A 19,235-nucleotide genomic window follows, 5' to 3' on the forward strand; every position below is an offset into this window, starting at 1 on the left:
AAATAAAAGAGTAACATCATTTTAGAATAATTAATTAATTTAAGAAAAAAACAACCTTTGATATTATCAAGGTGGAAAATTAAAACTTTATTTTATTATCATGAAAATATTTAAATCATATGAAAAATAATAATTAATCTAATTACAATTTATAATCATGTTCAAAAACTTCAAAAAATAAATTATATTATTGTCTCAAAAACTTTTGAAAATCCCCAGTAAGATTCCCTCATGTGTCTTACTTTAGCATTATTTGTTCCCGTACGACGAGATGAGTTATACAATCATCGCACAAACACAAATAAGAAATGAGGAGCTAACTAGAAAACAATAAAAGATAATAAGCAATACCCGTACTCACCCACACCACTCAAATCATTCATTCCAATCTATGAAATCACATCACATTCATGAATCACAACAACAACACATCACCACCAAGTGATACTCGACAACATCACACAAAACCACATCACCTCCAAGTGATACCAACAATACGTCATTCTCCCTTAATCAACCGTCACACAACCTGCCTACCAAAACAGGACGGTTTGAATTGTCCTAGTGAAGACATGTCTCCCCTACTCCTCAAGGAATTACAGGTAAAAACTTTGATACATCGCACACTGAGCACTATACTCAACAACAAGTCAAAAACCTACGGGTGAAACATCATTCCCTTCCTCACAGTCTCACACAGGCAAGAAGGTGATAATGCAGATTTTATTATCATTTCAGTATTGAATTATGAACAAAGATCAATTTTACCATAGCTTTTTACCTTCCATATCCTAGTTTTCCTTTATTTTCCTAAGTGGTTACATCCTATGCTGTAATAGGTTAATTTGATCACTAATCCCTCCTTTTATGTGCTTAAATTAATTGGAAGAAATTTTTGGACTGCAACGTGAGACAAAAAGAAAAGCTTGGATCTTTTGAGGTAGGAGGAGTTAGTTCAAGTTTCTTTATAGTATATGGGTTGCTATTTATGAGTTTGTATACCATTGTTTTGGTTCATTGAGATGTTGGTAATCATGAATACATTGTTTTCTGTACGAGTGTTGTCATGGTGCAATCCCACTGTTTGTTTCGATTTTTATGAGTATATATATATATATATATATATATATATATATATATATATATATATATATATATATATATATATATATATATATATATATATATATATATATATATATATATATCCTGCAATCATTAAATGCTTATGTATATATAAAAAAAAAGGAAGCTATGAGAATTTAAAGACCTTGTAGGACCCCTAGGAAGATGAGAAGTTGTCTAATTCATGTTGTAGATGGGCAAGGAGTGAAATTGAGTGCAGGAGTGATGGATTTCCATTGAGTTGACTTACCTTGTGTTGGATATTAGAGTATTGTGCATTATGTTTGTAAGAATAACGCGAGCAAAATTATGTGTGAATCTATGCCATGTTAGTGGCATCAGGAGAGAGATTCGTAACTTAAAAAAAATAAAAATAAAGGTAAGAGTAGTTTTGAAAATCGCATTGCAAATGGCATTAAAGGTAATATGTTTGTCCTCTGTTTTCTTATATTGGCGAAAGAATGAATGCATAGATGGTTTTATTATATTAAAATAATAAGGAATTCCAAGGAATAAGATTAGTCTACATGAAAGTGGTGTTGATGCAATTTGATAGTATATTGGTGGGGCCACTTAGGATAAAAGAAGATGGAATAATATTAAATTAAATAAGTAGCACAGGGAGAGAGATAAATGAGTTACGTTAAAGAAAATAAATAAATAAAATGTGAAGAAACTTTTGAAATAGTGTGGGACCTGTGGTGTGGTTAACTAGGAATGAGATTAATTAAACAAGGGGTGTGTGTTCAGTAAAGATTTGATTAAGTGTTTCCATTAATTTAATCTTGACATGATATTTGCATTTAAGAAATATATGTTTCATTATTTCATGTTTTTGGTTGATTTGAAATAGTTATAATAATTGTTTTATTATTGGCATGTGAATTTTTTGGAGGGGTTGTGAGACAGTATAGTTTCGGATATGAAGTTGATTACATGAGACTTGACGTGTGGTGGTATGTGGTGCGGGTGAAAATATGACAGGGTATTGTGGGTTGTCGCACCGTATCCAGTAAATCTAGAATGACTTTTTTGGCTGTGGATATCGGAAAGAAATTCTCTTTGATTGTCAATGTGGGGAGAGGATGAGTTCAAGTTGATGACTCTTTCGGCGATGGATACGGGAAAAAGATTATTTTTGGCCGTGGATGCGGGAAGAGGATGGGTCCGGTGACAAATGAAAGGATGACTCGAACTGGTTAGTTTTGATGAACGGGGAGTATGGTAGGGTATAAGGGAACAGAAAACTGATTTGTGATGATGATGGTTAACCAGGTTGAAATTGTAGGCGTGTTGTTGTTGTTTTATATTTGTGATGAATATCTAGCATGTGTGTGTGTTATGTTATTCGTTTATGATTGATTCTTAGTTAGCTCACTCATATGTTTGTGGTTGTGGTTTTCACTACGATGACCGATTCAGCGAGCAAATTGAGAAAGAGTTTGGGAATTTATGGGTTATATATTTTAAATAAATTATTTTAATGGGAATTTTGTTTTGTGATCAATTACAGTTATGGTTTTTTTTTGGTTAATTGTAGAAATTTATTTAATATGGATTTTCCCCAATGATATCATGTTTTAAATTTTATTTAAAATTTTACTTGTAACCATGACATCCCAAATATAAACAATTGGGGTGTTATATTTGGAGGTTGGCTAAGAGCTGCGGGAACACTCATTCTTCTTCCTTGGCTCTTTCCTTTCTTTTATTTCCACCATTGTTGTAAGCTTGAGTTGTCCATGAAAATGGATAACTAGTTTTAAAGAAAAACAGCTGGCCCAAAAGCTCCCTGGCCCACATGCGCCTGAGACAAAAGTCTCGAAAGAAGCTTCTGGTTTTTAGAAGCTTGTTGAGTACGTTCAGCTGCAAGGGCGAGAGGGAGAGCGATCTTCGACCAGCTCCGGCAAGGCCACCAGCGGCGATGATGATGGATCGAAAAGAGGAGATCGGAATGGGTCACGCGTGACAAAGGTAAGTACTTCTTTCTTGATCAATGTTTACAGAGAAGAGAAAATGAAATTGTGTATTATTCCTTTTGAATGGATATCAGTTATTAATACAGAAGCTGGAATCCCTTATATAGGGTTCCGGTAAGCCCAAAGAGGCTCCTTTCCTAACAAACTACCAGAAATAAAACAGAAACACTAAAACATTTAATATCCTCCCCTCAAGCTGGATGGTGGATACTCACCATGCCAAGCTTGGGAATGATAGTCTTGAATCGATTCCGAGGAGGAAACTTAGTAAAAATATCTGCGAGTTGCTCTTCTGACCGGATGGGGAGTAAGTGTAGAAACTTAGCTTGGATTTTCTCACGAACGACGTGACAATCCAGCTCAATGTGTTTGGTGCGTTCATGATAACTCTGATTATGGGCAATGTGCCTTGCAGAGTTGTTGTCACAGTAGAGGACAGCAGTTGTTATTGGTTCAACATGCAAATCTTGGAGTAGATAGTGCAACCACTGCATTTCACATACAGTAGCTGCAAGAGCTCTGTATTCTGCTTCTGTAGAAGACCTTGAAACCGTACTCTGCTTCTTTGACCTCCAAGAGATAAGAGAGCTACCTAAGAAGATACAATAGCCAGTAGTTGATCTCCTGGTATTTGGGCATGTGGCCCAGTCTGAATCACTGAAACCCTTTATTTGAGTGTTAGAGTCAGCAGCAAAAAAGAGTCCCTCAGCAGGACTTAACTTGACATATCGGAGAATATGTTGTAGTGCTTGATAGTGGTACTTAGTTGGTTCCTGCATGAACTGACTTAAAAGGTTGACTGTAAAACACAGATCAGGTCTGGTGTTAGTAAGATAGAATAGTTTGCCTATTAATCTCCTATAATCACTGGGATTGTTCATATAATCCTCTGTCTTGTATAGACAGCTTGTGTTGCTTAAGTAGGGTGTAGAGCTAGGTTTGCTTCCTAACATTCCTGTTTCTTCCAAAATATCTAGAGCATATTTTCTTTGGCACAAATGTATTCCTCTCTTAGATCTAGCTACCTCAAAACCAAGAAAGTACTTGAGTTCTCCTAAGTCTTTAATCCGAAACTGATTATCCAACAATGTCTTAATGAGATTGATTTCCTTCATAGAGTCTCCTGTTAGAATGACATCATCAACATATACAAGCATAGCTGTAAAATTATAAGAGGTTCTTTTAACAAATAGGGAATGATCTGATTTAGATTGGGTATATCCTGAAGAGATAAGAAACGTGGAGAGTTTTTCAAACCACTGCCTGCTGGCTTGTTTCAGTCCATACAGAGACTTAGTCAGCTTACAAACCAGCCCCTTATTGTCAACATTTAGTCCTGGAGGGAGATCCATATAAACATCCTCATTTAAATCCCCATGAAGAAAAGCATTGTCCACATCCAGCTGATGTAAAAACCAGTTTTTAGAGGCTGCAAGAGCAAGCAATAATCTAACAGAGGTGAGTTTAGCAACGGGGGAGAAAGTGTCTAGAAAATCTATCTCTTCTTGTTGGGTATATCCCTTGGCAACAAGCCTAGCTTTGTGTCTCTCAATAGTGCCATCAGCCTTATGCTTTATCTTATAGACCCATCTGCATCCAATGGACCTCTTTCCTGGAGGAAGTTGAGTCAAATACCAGGTCTTGTTCATTTGGAGGGCTTGTATTTCCCTCTTCATTGCATCAATCCATTCGGGGCTGGTCTTAGCTTCTTCATAGGACTTGGGTTCCTTATTGACAGTTATAGCAAGAGTATATTTCAAGTGTTTCTCAGAAAGAGACTTGTAAGATAAGACACTTTCAATCGGATAAGGTGTAATCAAATTATTCTTGGCACACAACTGGGTGGATGGAGATTCATCACCCTGTTGTATGTAATTTTTCAAGTATTCAGGGGTTTTTCTAATTCTACTGGATCTCCTATGTGCATTACCTGGTCCCTGTTCATTAGGATTAATGTTTCCAGTGGTAGTGTTTCCCTCAACAGGTCCTTCACCAACATGATTGTCATGAGGAAGATCCAAGGTTTCCCTTTCATTCCCGGCAGAGTCCTCTTCGGAACTGCTGGTAATATCACCATGAAAAAAAATGATATAGGCCCTTGCACATGATATAGGCCCTTGCACACACTAGCATATCCAATCATCTTCAATGTGGAGTTGTCCTGAATTTCACACATCTTAGAAGAAAAAGTTAGTGTACAATTAATATCCCTAGTAAGACTCTGAACAGATATGAGGTTAAAGGTGAATTCAGGTATATATAAAACATTGAAAATCACAAATTCTTTGGAAAAATGTATGGTTCTAGCATACTGAGCAGTAACAACAGAGCTATTGGGTAGTTTGACAGATATGGGTTTTATTTTATAGAAAGTTGTAAACTGGTTTTTATCATGAGTCACGTGGTCTGTTGCCCCTGTATCTATGATCCATGAGAACATACCTTGTGTGTCCTCTGGACTGTCCTTTTGAATTTGACTGATACTGTGGGATGGGCTGTCAGCCTTTTCCAGCATCTGTAGTATCCTCTGCATCTGCTCATGGGTGAAAGAACTTTGAATGGCACTTTGTGGATTGTTCTGTGTTCCTGTAGAGGTCGAACAAGTATTGGCTGATCCCAATTCATTCTGTCCGGTGCTGTTCTCACTATTGCTGTCATTTCTTTTGTACCAAGGTGGGTATCCATGCTTGGAATAGCACTCATCAATGGTATGGTTCATCTTATGACAGTGGGAACACTGTTTCCCGTAATTGGGGTTTCTCCCTCTCCCTCTTCCTTGATTTCTGGGAGGGTTTCCGTGCCCATAGGCCTTCCATCCCTGATTATTCTTCCACTGGTTTTGTCTCTCAGTGGTGTTTGCAAGAATTTTGCTGTGGCTTTGACTGAAATCATGTTTCTCTTGTCTTTCTTGTTGTATGATGAGTGAGAAAACACGATTAATATTGGGTAGGGGCTCCATAAGCAATATCTGGGTTTTGACAGTGCTGTAGCATTCATTCAAGCCCTTCAAGAAACATATAACATGCTCCATGTCTCTGTACTTGTGTGAGACTTTGGATAAATCACAGCTGCAAGGAACTTTACAACTGCAGCTAGGAATGGGTCTTAAAAATTCTAATTCTTCCCACAAAATTTTCAAATCTGTAAAATATTGGTTCACACTTCTTTCACCCTGTCTAATGGAATGGATTTCTTGGAGTAAATCTGAAAACTTGAAGTGATCACCCTTAGAAAATCTTTCTTTCAATTCTTCCCATAGTTCTTGTGCATTTTCTACATATATTACGCTCTCTACTATTTGAGGTGAGAGTGTCTTAGTAATCCAAGATAGTACCATCATATTGCTTCTTTCCCAAGCATCAAATAGGCTGTCGTCATTTTTTGGCCTTGTGATTCCTCCATCTATGAATTTCAGTTTATTTTTGGAGAGAAGGGCTCTCCTCATGTTTCTGCTCCATGAAGTATAGTTTGACTCATTTAGAACTTGAGATATAAGGGAGGCACCAGGATTCTCCCCTGGGTGCAAGTAGTAAGGACTAGCAGGGTTGTTGGTTTGATCCACTTTCTCCATAATGGCAAGAAAGAAATTAAAGAAACAAGAAAAGAGTAAAGAAGAGGAAGAGTTTGCAGCGGAATGAGTGGCAGAACAGGCACAAGACCTGCTCTGATACCATAAAGAAAAACAGTTGGCCCAAAAGCTCCCTGACCCACATGCGCCTGAGACAAAAGTCTCGAAAGAAGCTTCTGGTTTTTAGAAGCTTGTTGAGTACGTTCAGCTGCAAGGGCGAGAGGGAGAGCGATCTTCGACCAGCTCCGGCAAGGCCACCAGCGGCGATGATGATGGATCGAAAAGAGGAGATCGGAATGGGTCACGCGTGACAAAGGTAAGTACTTCTTTCTTGATCAATGTTTACAGAGAAGAGAAAATGAAATTGTGTATTATTCCTTTTGAATGGATATCAGTTATTAATACAGAAGCTGGAATCCCTTATATAGGGTTCCGGTAAGCCCAAAGAGGCTCCTTTCCTAACAAACTACCAGAAATAAAACAGAAACACTAAAACATTTAATAAGTTTTATTCTTGTTGGGGGTGGATGTAGCTACTAAACTCTTATGTAATTATAATTGTTTTGAATGATTATATGCTTCTTTCATTGATCGCTAGTATTTTGTTTCTTCTCTTAATGTTGGGTGTGAATTAACTACTCATAGCTTGATAATTGGTTTGTTTGATATTGGAAAATATTGTGTGTATCTAGATCTGGAACAAATTACCCAAAGAAAATTGTATCTAGGAATAGAACTTCGACCTTTGGCTAACTTAGATCTCAATTCTTAAAGCAGATTAACTTGTTAGGTTTTCCTAAGAGATTGAAGTTTAATAAGAAAGTCTAGTCTCTCTCGACCAAGGGATTGAGTTTGATTAGATTAGAATATTGACATTAACATATTAATGAAGAAGACGTAAATTTACATGCATAAGAGTGAAGTAGGTAAAATCATAACCGAACAATACCAATTCATATCATTTCTAGTCTATTTCCATTTCCAAGTGTTTGAGTTACCAAAGTTCACTTTATTATTCATGCTTCATATTTACTTTAATTGCATTAAAACTCAATTTATGAAATCATTCTTTAATCTATATTAGTTGACAATTATACGATTGTTTGGCTTTACACAAGTCTCTTGGGAAACGATATCCGATCTTACCGATTTATTACTTGAAACGATTTGGTACCCTTGTCAAAGTCTCAACAGAAGGTACAACACTCAAACCTCTCTTTCCCAACCCTCACAACCTCAAGCAAAAAGCAACAAACCACGACTTTACAAGTTATGGAAAGAAGACATAACAACCAAACGCATCTCCTAATACTAATTGAATAACGAGATAAAACACATCAACCAACAATCAAACAAACAAGTTAGTAAGATAACCAAACAACTCAGCCACAAAAAAAAAAGCATGACAACACACCCAACAACATAGAAATAGTTTGAAAACACACTCAAAAAACACAACAATAGTCTGAAACACATTCAACAACATAACAACAGTTTGAAAACACATCCAAATAACACAACAATAGTCCAAATAACACAACAATAGTCCAAAAACACACCCAACAACATATCAGTTTAGAAACAGAATCATATCTAGCAAAAATCAAGCCAAACATCACCCCAATATCATCATTATCATCACCCATGATTAACCAAGTCATCCCACAAGTCAGAACTACTATATCTACTCTATTCCAAACTAAAATTCGAGCATTAGAAAATCACAAGCATGTTTTACACGAAGAATATTCTTATTCTATTTTAAACAGAGAAAAGATAATCTGCAAAAGCCTGGACTGCTAAGAATCACAACAATGCAACGTGGAATGGTAACTAGTACTACAAGCAGAAAATAACACATGGAGCTTCATGACAACTACATTGCAAGGCATTTGAAAAGGGAAAATTGCATCGCATGGCAGTAGCATAAAAAGACTACACCACAAAATATATAAAAAAAAATGTAGATGGCATGCAATGAAACAAAATTGCACCGCTAATTAAAAGAAATAGATGACATGCGATTGAAGGAAAATCTGCATTGCTTACTAAAAGAACTATATTACATGCAATTGAAGAAAAACTACGCTACTTATATATAACATTAATAATTGATTCATTTTTAGTTATTTGCAATTCACAAACATGTGTCACTTCAGAAGAACTCATCCTTGATTTCCAAGAATAATATTTTCTGTATATTACTATTACTTGTACGTCCAACTATAGAGTTCTACCACTACAAAAGTAATGTAATATAGGAGAGGTTTTTTTTTTGGGTTTTAAAAGTCTCCACTAATTTTTTGCGGTTTTCGTTAAAAACCGTAGTTAAGTTTTGATTTAATTTTTTAAATAAATGTTTTGGCGGTTAATAAACCAAACCGCAGAAAGTTTTCTTTTTCTAATTTAATTTCTGGCACTTGTTTTAGCATACCGCGTAACACCTCATCTTTTCCATTTTAGTTTTTCTATTTTTTCACAAACCCTAATTTTTATGATCGTGTTTCATTTCTCGTTTTCCATTTTTTTTCCACTGCCACAGCTTGACAATCCTTTCTTTTCCGCTTCTCAGGTTTTCATCAGCTTCCCCTAGCCGTGGTCTCTGTTGGCTCTCCTCGCCGTTGTCTCCGTTGGCTTTTCTCGCCATGGTCTCCGTTGGCTCTCCTTGCAGTCATCTCAAAGAGTACACCAACAATCAGGTTTTGTTTTCATATTCTATTTTTAATCCCCAATTCTATGAACGTTGTTGTTTATTTTGAAACCGCCGAGTGCCATTGACATTCTCACTGAGTCGATTCCATTTGCAATAAGTATGACAAATACGACATCAAGAAGCACTGTGATTATAATGTCTTTGGTGACGATGCGTTTGCCAGACTCTATGCCTTCGTTGACGCTGACATCGAGGCATTGCTTCAGGTATGCCACCGAAACTCTTATAACTCAATTTGTGCCCTAACTGGAGATTTTTTCTACAGAGTCACAGAATTAGGGATTTTTCTAATGGTACTGGAGGAAATTCATATGTATTTCTTTTGATTGTTTGAGCAGAAAGCATAAACTAATGGTTTAAAATACATTAAAACTTTTTAATATATCAATAACGTACTTTGAATGCTTTATAAAAAATTCAGCAAAAGATCTGAATTTCAGGTTTTATGAAAATTTGTCAGGTTTTAAAATTCTATTGAGCTTTTAATATTGTTTCTTTTTTTAATACACATACAGTAATTTTGATGTTTCAAAATATGTTACATTTTTTTAACACACTAATAATGTATTTTGAAAGTTTAGAAATAGTATAAAAAATTCAGCAAAGAATCTGGATAGGTTTTATGCAGTTCTTCATCTGCACACAATTATTGCCATTTATACAATTTATGATAAGTGGTGTTTGATTGTGAATTCTTAAAAGTTGTATTGTTGTACGCAAAAACTTTGGTTTATTCTAGTGAGTTTCCATGCTATGCCGACTTCACGTTCAAAATGAAGTCCAGAACTATATATGTTAAAAAGAGACCTTATCTTGAAGAGTTTTTAGAAAAAAGTACCAGAGATGTTTGAAGTCGTAATTTTCACAGCTAGTAGAAGGTCATATTCTGCAAAATTGCTTGATATTCTTGATCCTCATAATAAGCTTTTTTCTCGAAGATTATGCAGTGATTCATGCAAATGGGAAGATGGTCAATGTCTCAAGGATCTCAGACTTCTTGGAATTGACATGGCCAAAGTCTTCATAATTGACAACACTCCACGGGTATATATATTATTTCTTTCTTCCTTTTAGTCTCTGATGCAGCTTTTTTTTTCTTTACATTTTTTCTATCATGAAATTGTATTTCTTAGTCAGTAACATTCTTTTTAATATAATATCTAACATGCAATCTTATTTAGAATTCAAGTGTACTTACTGGTTTGTTTCAATGATTTATGATGCTGAAATTTGAAACCTGTGTTTATGATAGGTGCTTAGACTTCATGTTAAACAATGGAATTCCTACAAAAAGTTGGTATTGGGACTGCAGAGATCATGCTCTGAGAAATTTGCTGCCATTTCTGGAGAAACTGGTTGATGTGGATGATGTTAGACCCATTATTGCAGTAAGATTTTGGAAAAGAATTAAGCCTGCACCTCCTTCTGCTGCCCACATTAGAAGAAAAATCCTTTTAAGAAACTCCTTCTAATATTCATGTATAAAATGTTTGTTATTTATATAAAATCTGAAACAGATATGTTCAATTCATTCTTCGAATTTGATTATAATTGCATGACGAATCTAGTTGGTTATAATTGATTCTATTGAGTACCTTTTAATCACTTGATGATAATTCCTGAATTACTTTCTAATTGTGTTCAACCCTGGAATTGGTGAAAAGAGTAGTAGCAAAAAGAGATTCTTTTTTATTTTCACCGTACTTCCAATTGAGAATATATCTTTGTTTTATGATGTAGGCTGTTTTAATGGATTTTGAAATGTTTTATTTATTTACAAAGTGCGATCGTGTTGTAGAATATTTTCCCACTTGTTTCTTGTTCTTTCAGATAAGTTGGTTATGTCACCAATTTTCATATTTTATTTGGTAATTTGAAACTATGCATTTTTGTTGTCTAGGTTCTGAAATGTGAGTACGCCGTTAGAGGAGAGGTTGTCACACTTGCTCATGTACTGTGATTTGACTGTACATATTCAAATTAGGTCATTAATGGAAAAAGTATTTTTGCCTTGGTTTATTCCAAGATGGATACATTTTATACCTTAGCCTTGACAAAATAAGTTGATAACTTATAAACTAAGTTCTCCTCTGACATGAAATTATTAGCATGGCTTTTCCTGGAATATAGCTTAAAATTGATCACTTCAGAATTTTCTATGGACAATTGTTGCAATACTTTCTGCTTACAACGCCTTAATATTGCAGAATTTGCAAAAGGATTTACTGGCCAATGCCGGTTCTCATCCATTTGACGAGGTACTTTTATTTTTCAACTATATGACTTGAAATAGAACTTTGTGTTTTTCTTAACTCTCAGGAAGATATGTAAGGGGTTCTATAAAGCTTCTTATGTGCATGGTGTTCTTGAAAGGGGTGAACCCACTGTAGCGGACAGTCTTATCTTGTATTAGAAAAGTTGTAGTAGATTAATTCCACAACTAGAACATCAGCTTGTCCCCTGGTTTTCCCTGACACAATGCAAGTTGCCAGAGGTTGTGGGGATGGGATAAGTTATGTGTCTCACTTGCAATACTATGGAAAGTTATGTGTCTCACTTGCAAAAGCAGAGCTTAATCACGAACTTGCAAGCTTTGGATTGTGCTAAAACTTTGGCAATGAAATTAAAAAGATAAAAATTACTGTTGATATTTGTGGTCTTTGTCACATCATCCTTAAAGACTTTTTCCTACAAGGTTGGTTTATTTTCTCTGTTCTTGTTAGTATAATGAGCTCACACTTAATACCTATAATATTTTATACCTGATGCTAACAATTCTTCTCTCTCCCTTGTTCAACTTGGTGTGGAAATCAACAATGTGGATTCTTCAGTTGGAAATCAAGGTCATTCTACAATGTACACTATGTCGATATAAATTTAAGTGTCACTTATGGGGAAGGAAGGGGAAGGGGCTTCACTTAAGAAAAACTACTGAAGTTTCAAAATACAATATAAATGCTACATGTAGAGAAGTCTTAGAGATTCTCTGCTTCTCACTGCTGATAGATACATCTTCTGTTCTTCTAAAGTAGTCAAATCAATACATAGGATTTCTTCATAAACAAGTTAAGGTTTGGCCATTCTTGTTACATTATGCTGAAACTATCACTGTTAATATTCTAGTGACTGGTTTCATGTATCGCAAGCATACAAACTTGGACCTAAAAATACATAACAGATTCTAAATCATGTTTAACAAAACCTTGATCTTATACAATTTTTTTTCTTATCCTTTTTTGACAGATGCTCTGTGCTCCATACCCATAAAGGTAACGTCTTCCTATAGCACCTTTTATTAGTTGAATGGGTCTTCATACTTAAATTTGGTGAGGTAGATTTCTAGTATCAAGAAGTTTCATTTGTTTTTATGTTTTGCATATTGTGTATAATAGTAGGGTGTGTGTAATTATATTGAAATTTTAAGAATAGTGTGCATCTCACGTTGATTAAATTGAAAGTATAGATTCAAAGATAAAGTAATCTAAAAATTTCTTTTGATGAGTACATTTAAATTGCATTCTACCGAAGAAACATTTATAATTAGTTTAGTAAATTCATCTTATCTTATGTAGTGTATTTCATTGAATATGATCATTTATCCTTCCAATCGTCTTAGCATGAACAAAGGACAAATCATGGGTTTACTAATTTTATGGTTATTTATTGTTAATTTCGGGGACTTGTTTATGTCTTGTTGTAGATCAATCTTGAATATCTTGGACGTGTTGTTTTCAACAATGAAGGCCTGCTTTATCCTGACAGTGTTGTTGGGACTGATTCACATACAACAATGATTGATTGACTTGGAGTTGCTGGATGGGGTGTTGGGGGTATTGAAGTAGAGGCAGCAATGCTTGGTTAGGTATATTTACTTCCAAATTTTGGTTTATTTTTGGTTAATGTGTTTTGATTATAATATAGTCTTTGATTTCAGAGATTTGCTATACCAAAAGATGTACAAGGAAAAGTTGCAAAATTTGATTTTCATGGGCAGCTAGCGGAGCTCAAACAAAATTAGACATTGTCTATTAGTTTCTTTTTTAGTAATGTAACGAATATATTTTTAGTATGTTAATTTAGTATTGAACATCTTTCTTTTTAATATATGAATAATTAGTTGTATAAATTTATTAATATGTTGAACAATGTAGTTTATTTTAGGGTTAAATATGTTTTTAGTCCCTAAACTATTGGCCGTTTCTAGTTTTCGTCCCTCTTTCAAAGTAAGGTACGATTTGGTCCTCAATCTTTTCGAAACTTTGATTTTAGTCCTCGAAAACTAACACCGTTAAATATGTACTGACGTGGCTAACGGTAGACTGACACACGATTTTTTTTAAGTGTTTCTCACTCTTTCTCCCCTTCTCTCTCTTCCTTCCATCTTCCACCCAACTTCATCCCTGGTTACATCTTTGAGTCTGCATATCAATGCTTTGTTGCTTTACCCATAAAGGAAAAGAGAATCATGAAAGCTGCTCCAAGTTCCACCACCCTCCGACTTGCCACTTTTGTTGTGTCAATTGTGTGAATGTTTTCTGTCAAGGTGGTCGAGCCAGTTCTCGAACCCCAAAGACCAGCCAATATACTACACAAACCCTCCAATGCAATTCCTCGACTCACCACTCCTGGAGTTGGAGTGATAAGTTCCAACCTGCAAAACCAACTTGTCATTCACTTACTCACAATTTTAGTTTCTGATCATGTTCTCATGGAAAATACAGGATATTACATTAGTTTTATAATCGTGGGATTCATAGTACCATTCAGCTAATATTTGTATTTACAAGCATTTGAATAATTTACTTACTGAATCCACAGAAGCAACCAGAGATACTACGACCATGATTATGCAAGTCCTGAAATGGAAAATCGGGAAACCCCATTGCATCCTTTGTAGTTATATGCTTCCCCAGCTGTTAGAAACGACACATATATCCATGTTAATGTAACACTCAAGGGAACCTGCAGATATTTGGAAATTTGTAAACACAATTGGTTAGGATATGTTGGTTGGTAGAAGAAATGTAACTCACTCAAGTTGAAGGGAGAGGAATCCAAAGATTTTTAACAGAAGGATACTTTTAAAAACAGTAACTTTCCAAAGAAATTAACATAACTGCTAATAAATATCAGAAAAACGAAACCAGGGATGAAGTTGGGTGGAAGATGGAAGGAAGAGAGAGAAGGGGAGAAAGAGTGAGAAACACTTAAAAAAAATCGTGTGTCAGTCTACCGTTAGCCACGTCAGTACATATTTAACGGTGTTAGTTTTCGAGGACTAAAACCAAAGTTTCGAAAAGATTGAGGACCAAATCGTACCCTACTTTGAAAGAGGGACGAAAACCAGAAACGGCTAATAGTTTAGGGACTAAAAACATATTTAACCCTTTATTTTATATATAATATTCAGTTTTATTTCATATTATTTTATTGTCTATTTGGTTAATAAAACTGATTTTATTATAATCTTATTTTATTACAATAAAAAACTAAAAAAAAATAATTTGTACACATTTTCGGTGGTTTAAGCAAAATTCCGTTAGTGGTTTCAGTAAAACTCTCGCTAATTCTGGCAGTTTTAGCAAAACTTTTGTTAATTTTGGCGGTTCTAGCAAAACTCTCGATAATAGTGACGTAGCTTTTCCAGCAGCTTTTTCCAGAGATTTTTCTAACCAGGGATAACATACTTTTTGGGGGTTAAAAGTGCTAGAAACAAAAAAAATAACCTCAAGTAAAAATCTAAATTTTTGTAGTGTCCCTTCGCTAAATGATAAAGTTTTATCCATCACAATGGTAAGAAAAAGATATATTCAATAAAATTTTAGAAAATTTAAGTTTTATGAATATAATAAAAATGTAATGTAATGAAAAAGGATATTATAAAACATTTAAGTAAAACTAAGTTTTGAGATAAGAAGTAAATATCTTAATATTTCAATTATATAATATGTTTACGACATACATAAGAAAAAACAATGAGATTAAATGTAGTACATGTATTTCTCAACTTTCACTTATATGATTATTTGGTTTTCTTTTCTACCATTGAAAGGCCTTTTATAGGAAATACTTGTTTGAGGAAAAAAAACTAACAAGAAATCCTAGAATATAAAAAAAGCATTTAAAGTGTGTTAAAGAGTTGGAAGAAAATAATATTACCAAATAAAAGATATGGGCATAGAAAAGAATAATGGACCTTGGAGTTGAGATCGAATGAAAGAAAAAAAAAAAGTAAATTGAAAGTCCTCCATCTCTTGAAAGACTTCGACACTAGAGAAGTTAATTGAAATAAATGAAAAAAAAACATAAAATTCATAAAAAAATTCTAAAGAATGAAAAATTCACATGTAACTTCTTTTCAAGTCACTGTAAAATTTTATATATACTTTTTTTTGAAAGGATTTTTATTTCGCTAAAATATCACATTTTTATGTTGATTTTATAATACTTTACATGTAAAACTGAAATATACTACAAAAAGGACGGACATTATCGAAGGCCACAATCCCTCGGAAATAGTCTGAAGCTGTCAGTAATGACTTATTACTGACGACTTATGGACGACTAGATTACCGTCGGTAAATTCCTTGTCACTAACAGTTACCAACGACCTTTGTCCTTCACCGAAAAGCGAAGACTTTCGGTAATTACCAAGGGCTAAAGTCTTCGGTAATTACAATTTGTTATTCCAGCTTTTCACCGTGCTACCACTCCTTGATTGGTTTATTCCAGTTTGGTCGTTCTAAGCCTTTTAGTTCTACCTTAGTTTTGTGAAATTGCAATTTCTTGAATCAATTTTATCACTGTTCCAACATTTGATGCTATTAAATCTGATTTTGGTGGTGAATTGAAGTGTTTTACTGCATAATTAGCCATAGGAAGGTGTGATTTCGACTTATGCAGTTTCTGTGATATTTGACAGTTTAAACAAGTCCTAAATGTTGATTTAAACTTGTAAGAACATTCAAATTGAAGATAGATTCATCTGTGTGCAAAATAACATGTTCACACCTTATTTTTTTAGTGAAATGGGGAAGTAGAAGGGTGAATCTGTTATACAATTTGATTTTGAACCAAATTAGTGTTCAAAGAAGTTTAATTTGGTGAATTAAAGTTGCTGAAAGTATTATGAAAGAGTAAGAATCACTTGTGCACGAATTCACTTTTAAAACCACCAATCTTGGGTCAATTTTTTGGTGCAGAGTTGAAAAAGGTAAGTGATGTTTTGATGAAGTGGGTATAAAATTCCATTTGGCTTGGAGCAAAACCTGGTTCAGTCATTTAAAATAGAATCAAATGGTTAAAAGAAGCAAAGGAAATTGTTAAAAGGGGATTCTGAACCGTATAGCCCATTCAAAACCCAAAAACACAAAATCTGGGTTTCTTTAAGGCATTTCATCAAACACTTTCTGATTTTATCAAACAGTTTCGTGCCACACATTTTTCAACCTGCATTTTGAGTTTTTCTTGTTTTCTTCATCTATTCTACAACCTTTCCTATAATCCATTTGAGTGCCTACTTCTATTGTAACCTATTTGTATTGCTTTTAAGTTTTTTGGCATCTTAAAATTGTTCAATTCAAGTCATATTTTGGTGTTGTCCAGTGACCATTTCTGGTGTAGTTTTTTATCTGGTTTGGTGCTAATTTTTGTGTGAAATTGTGGTGTTGTGAAGACTTTGTGGTGCAGTCCTATAGCCAATTCAAAGGGGTTGTCTAGCAAGCAAAAATGTGAAAATTGGCAACTCCTATAGCCAATTTTTGAGTTCTAGGTTATTTTTGTAGTGTGAGTTTCTAATTAGCTAGGTTTTACCATTCTAAACTTGTTAGGACAATTTCTTTGTTGTTTCTTAGGCTAGTTTAGTGCAGTTTGCAAATTTTGACCATTCTAGTGAATTTATAGTAGACCTTTTGAGGTTTTGAGGTTTGCATACTAAGTTCTAAGTCTAAAACCTCTTACATATTTGACAATCAATATCAAACCATTCACAACAAAGTTTGACAGAACTCAATGTATACAATATCATAAAACTCCAATCAACATAACATTCAAACTAGACATTCACAACATTTTAGAACAAGATAAAATTCATGAAACAAGAATGAAAATAATAGAACATAGCACATACAATCATGCAATTTCAGTTTAGATGACCATACCTTCGCCTTTGTTTTCCTTTCCTGATCAAGTCTTCTCTATAGACTCTCTTCCTCCCCTTCTGGCCACAATTATAACTCCTTTAAAAACTCACCCTAAGACATCAAATAGAAGTGTATTTAGGTTTATTCATTACATTTCGTTCCATTAATTTAATAAGCATAGCAACAGTTTAAGCATTAGCTAATAGTATATCCAAAAAGGAATAACAATAACCAACTCAAACATCACCAAACAAATTTATCATACTACACCAGAATTCAACAAACCAATTTCTTTGAATTTTGACAACTTTTGGCCAAAGAAAAGAATCAAACAGTAGCTGGAAAAAAATTATGCACTAGAGAAAGTCCCTAGTTGGGTGGTTTAATACTAAAAAACGTATGGAAGTGATTTAAACACACAACTAAATGTTCAAGCAACTTTGTTTGATGGTTTTAATTGTGTTTAAACTCTAAAACGAGTTATAAACAGTCTACAACTCAAAATCACTACTCCCCTTCCATTTTAACTCAAAAAGTGATGGTTTAGAAAGAAAATCTTCATATAAGCCAAACTATTATCAAATGAACAGTAATAGCAACTTTCAAACACCAATTTAAACTTTTCAAGCTTTCCAATAGCACAGAAAAAGCATAAACCGAAAATCAACCCTTGTTATTGCCAATTATGCAGTAAAAATACACCATCATACCACCAAAATCAAGTTTCAAAGAAATAAAGGCGGGAACAACAAACAAATTGACTTAAGAAAGTGTAACTACTTGTGTAAATACTTGTGCAGCTACAGACAAGAACAAAGTAAGTGAGGGACATCAACAAAACCAATTCAGACTTTGGACAATGTACTTATGATGGACAAATTTATGATCACCAAAATATGATGTCACAAACTTGTTGAACAATCGGCAAGTATGACCGAATCGTTTCAAGTAATAAACTCGGTAAGACCAAGTATCGTTCTCCCAAAGGACTCACGACCTAGTTTAGTTATGTGATTCATTGATTAGCTAAGACTTAAGGACGAAATAATTGGAGTTTAATATGCAAAGCAGAAAATAAACATGTATGCATGAGGTTTTGATCAATGGCAAAAGCAAAAGACAAGCACTTTCAATGAAATATATATATGAATATGTTGTTGGGGGTCAATTTCATCTTATCCACTCTCATATATTTTAGGAATTCAACATTCAAATCATCATTGTTAATGTCACTCTCTAAATTACCTTGTCAAGAAGGTCTATCCCTAATTACGAGTTCATACGATTCCTAGCATTCCTAATAATTAGTTCTCTTAGCACAGGAGCTTAACGACAACCAATATACTATTGGGAGAGATTCCCCGGATCTAGACTTCTCCGTACGTTCCCTATCGACAAAATCAATAATCATGCATTGAATGAGTTAAACAAAGCAAGCATTAAGCAAAGAGGAAAAACCCTAACTAATGATGAAAGAAAGCATAAATCTTAGATTAAGATGCAAGCACAAATTCCATATATGAGAGCTTCAAAAGATTACATTGATTCCCCAACAAACATACAAGGTTTAGTTCACCATATTCATGGTGAACCTAGATGAACAATAATGAAAGAATGAAAGATAAAACCCTAGAAAGGTGAAGAGGTAGCCTGAGCATCCAAGATCCTCCTTCAAAGGGGTGGAAGAGAGAGTGTTTGCTTTGTTTCTG

General features: G+C 34.4%; 2 protein-coding genes across 2 annotated transcripts; one reads left to right on the plus strand and one right to left on the minus strand.

The window, feature by feature from the left end:
* Window positions 1-3,295: 3,295 nt before the first annotated feature.
* Window positions 3,296-6,675, minus strand: LOC148201600 (uncharacterized). Its single transcript, XM_088109442.1, has 2 exons — window positions 5,417-6,675; window positions 3,296-5,165 (listed from the first exon to the last, which is right to left on the minus strand). The coding sequence occupies exons 1-2, from the start codon at window positions 6,673-6,675 to the stop codon at window positions 3,296-3,298; spliced, it is 3,129 nt and encodes a 1,042-aa protein (XP_087965568.1).
* Window positions 6,676-9,103: 2,428 nt separating this feature from the next.
* Window positions 9,104-13,553, plus strand: LOC124820964 (aconitate hydratase, cytoplasmic-like). Its single transcript, XM_088108320.1, has 7 exons — window positions 9,104-9,371; window positions 9,484-9,591; window positions 10,324-10,429; window positions 11,286-11,336; window positions 11,593-11,643; window positions 13,086-13,247; window positions 13,320-13,553. The coding sequence occupies exons 2-6, from the start codon at window positions 9,485-9,487 to the stop codon at window positions 13,185-13,187; spliced, it is 417 nt and encodes a 138-aa protein (XP_087964446.1). The 5' UTR covers window positions 9,104-9,371; window position 9,484; the 3' UTR covers window positions 13,188-13,247; window positions 13,320-13,553.
* Window positions 13,554-19,235: the final 5,682 nt, after the last annotated feature.

The sequence above is a fragment of the Vigna umbellata genome, chromosome 3 (genome assembly GCF_029865625.1).
Source record: "Vigna umbellata cultivar VRB3 chromosome 3, Vumbellata_1.0, whole genome shotgun sequence".
Lineage (NCBI taxonomy): Eukaryota > Viridiplantae > Streptophyta > Magnoliopsida > Fabales > Fabaceae > Vigna > Vigna umbellata.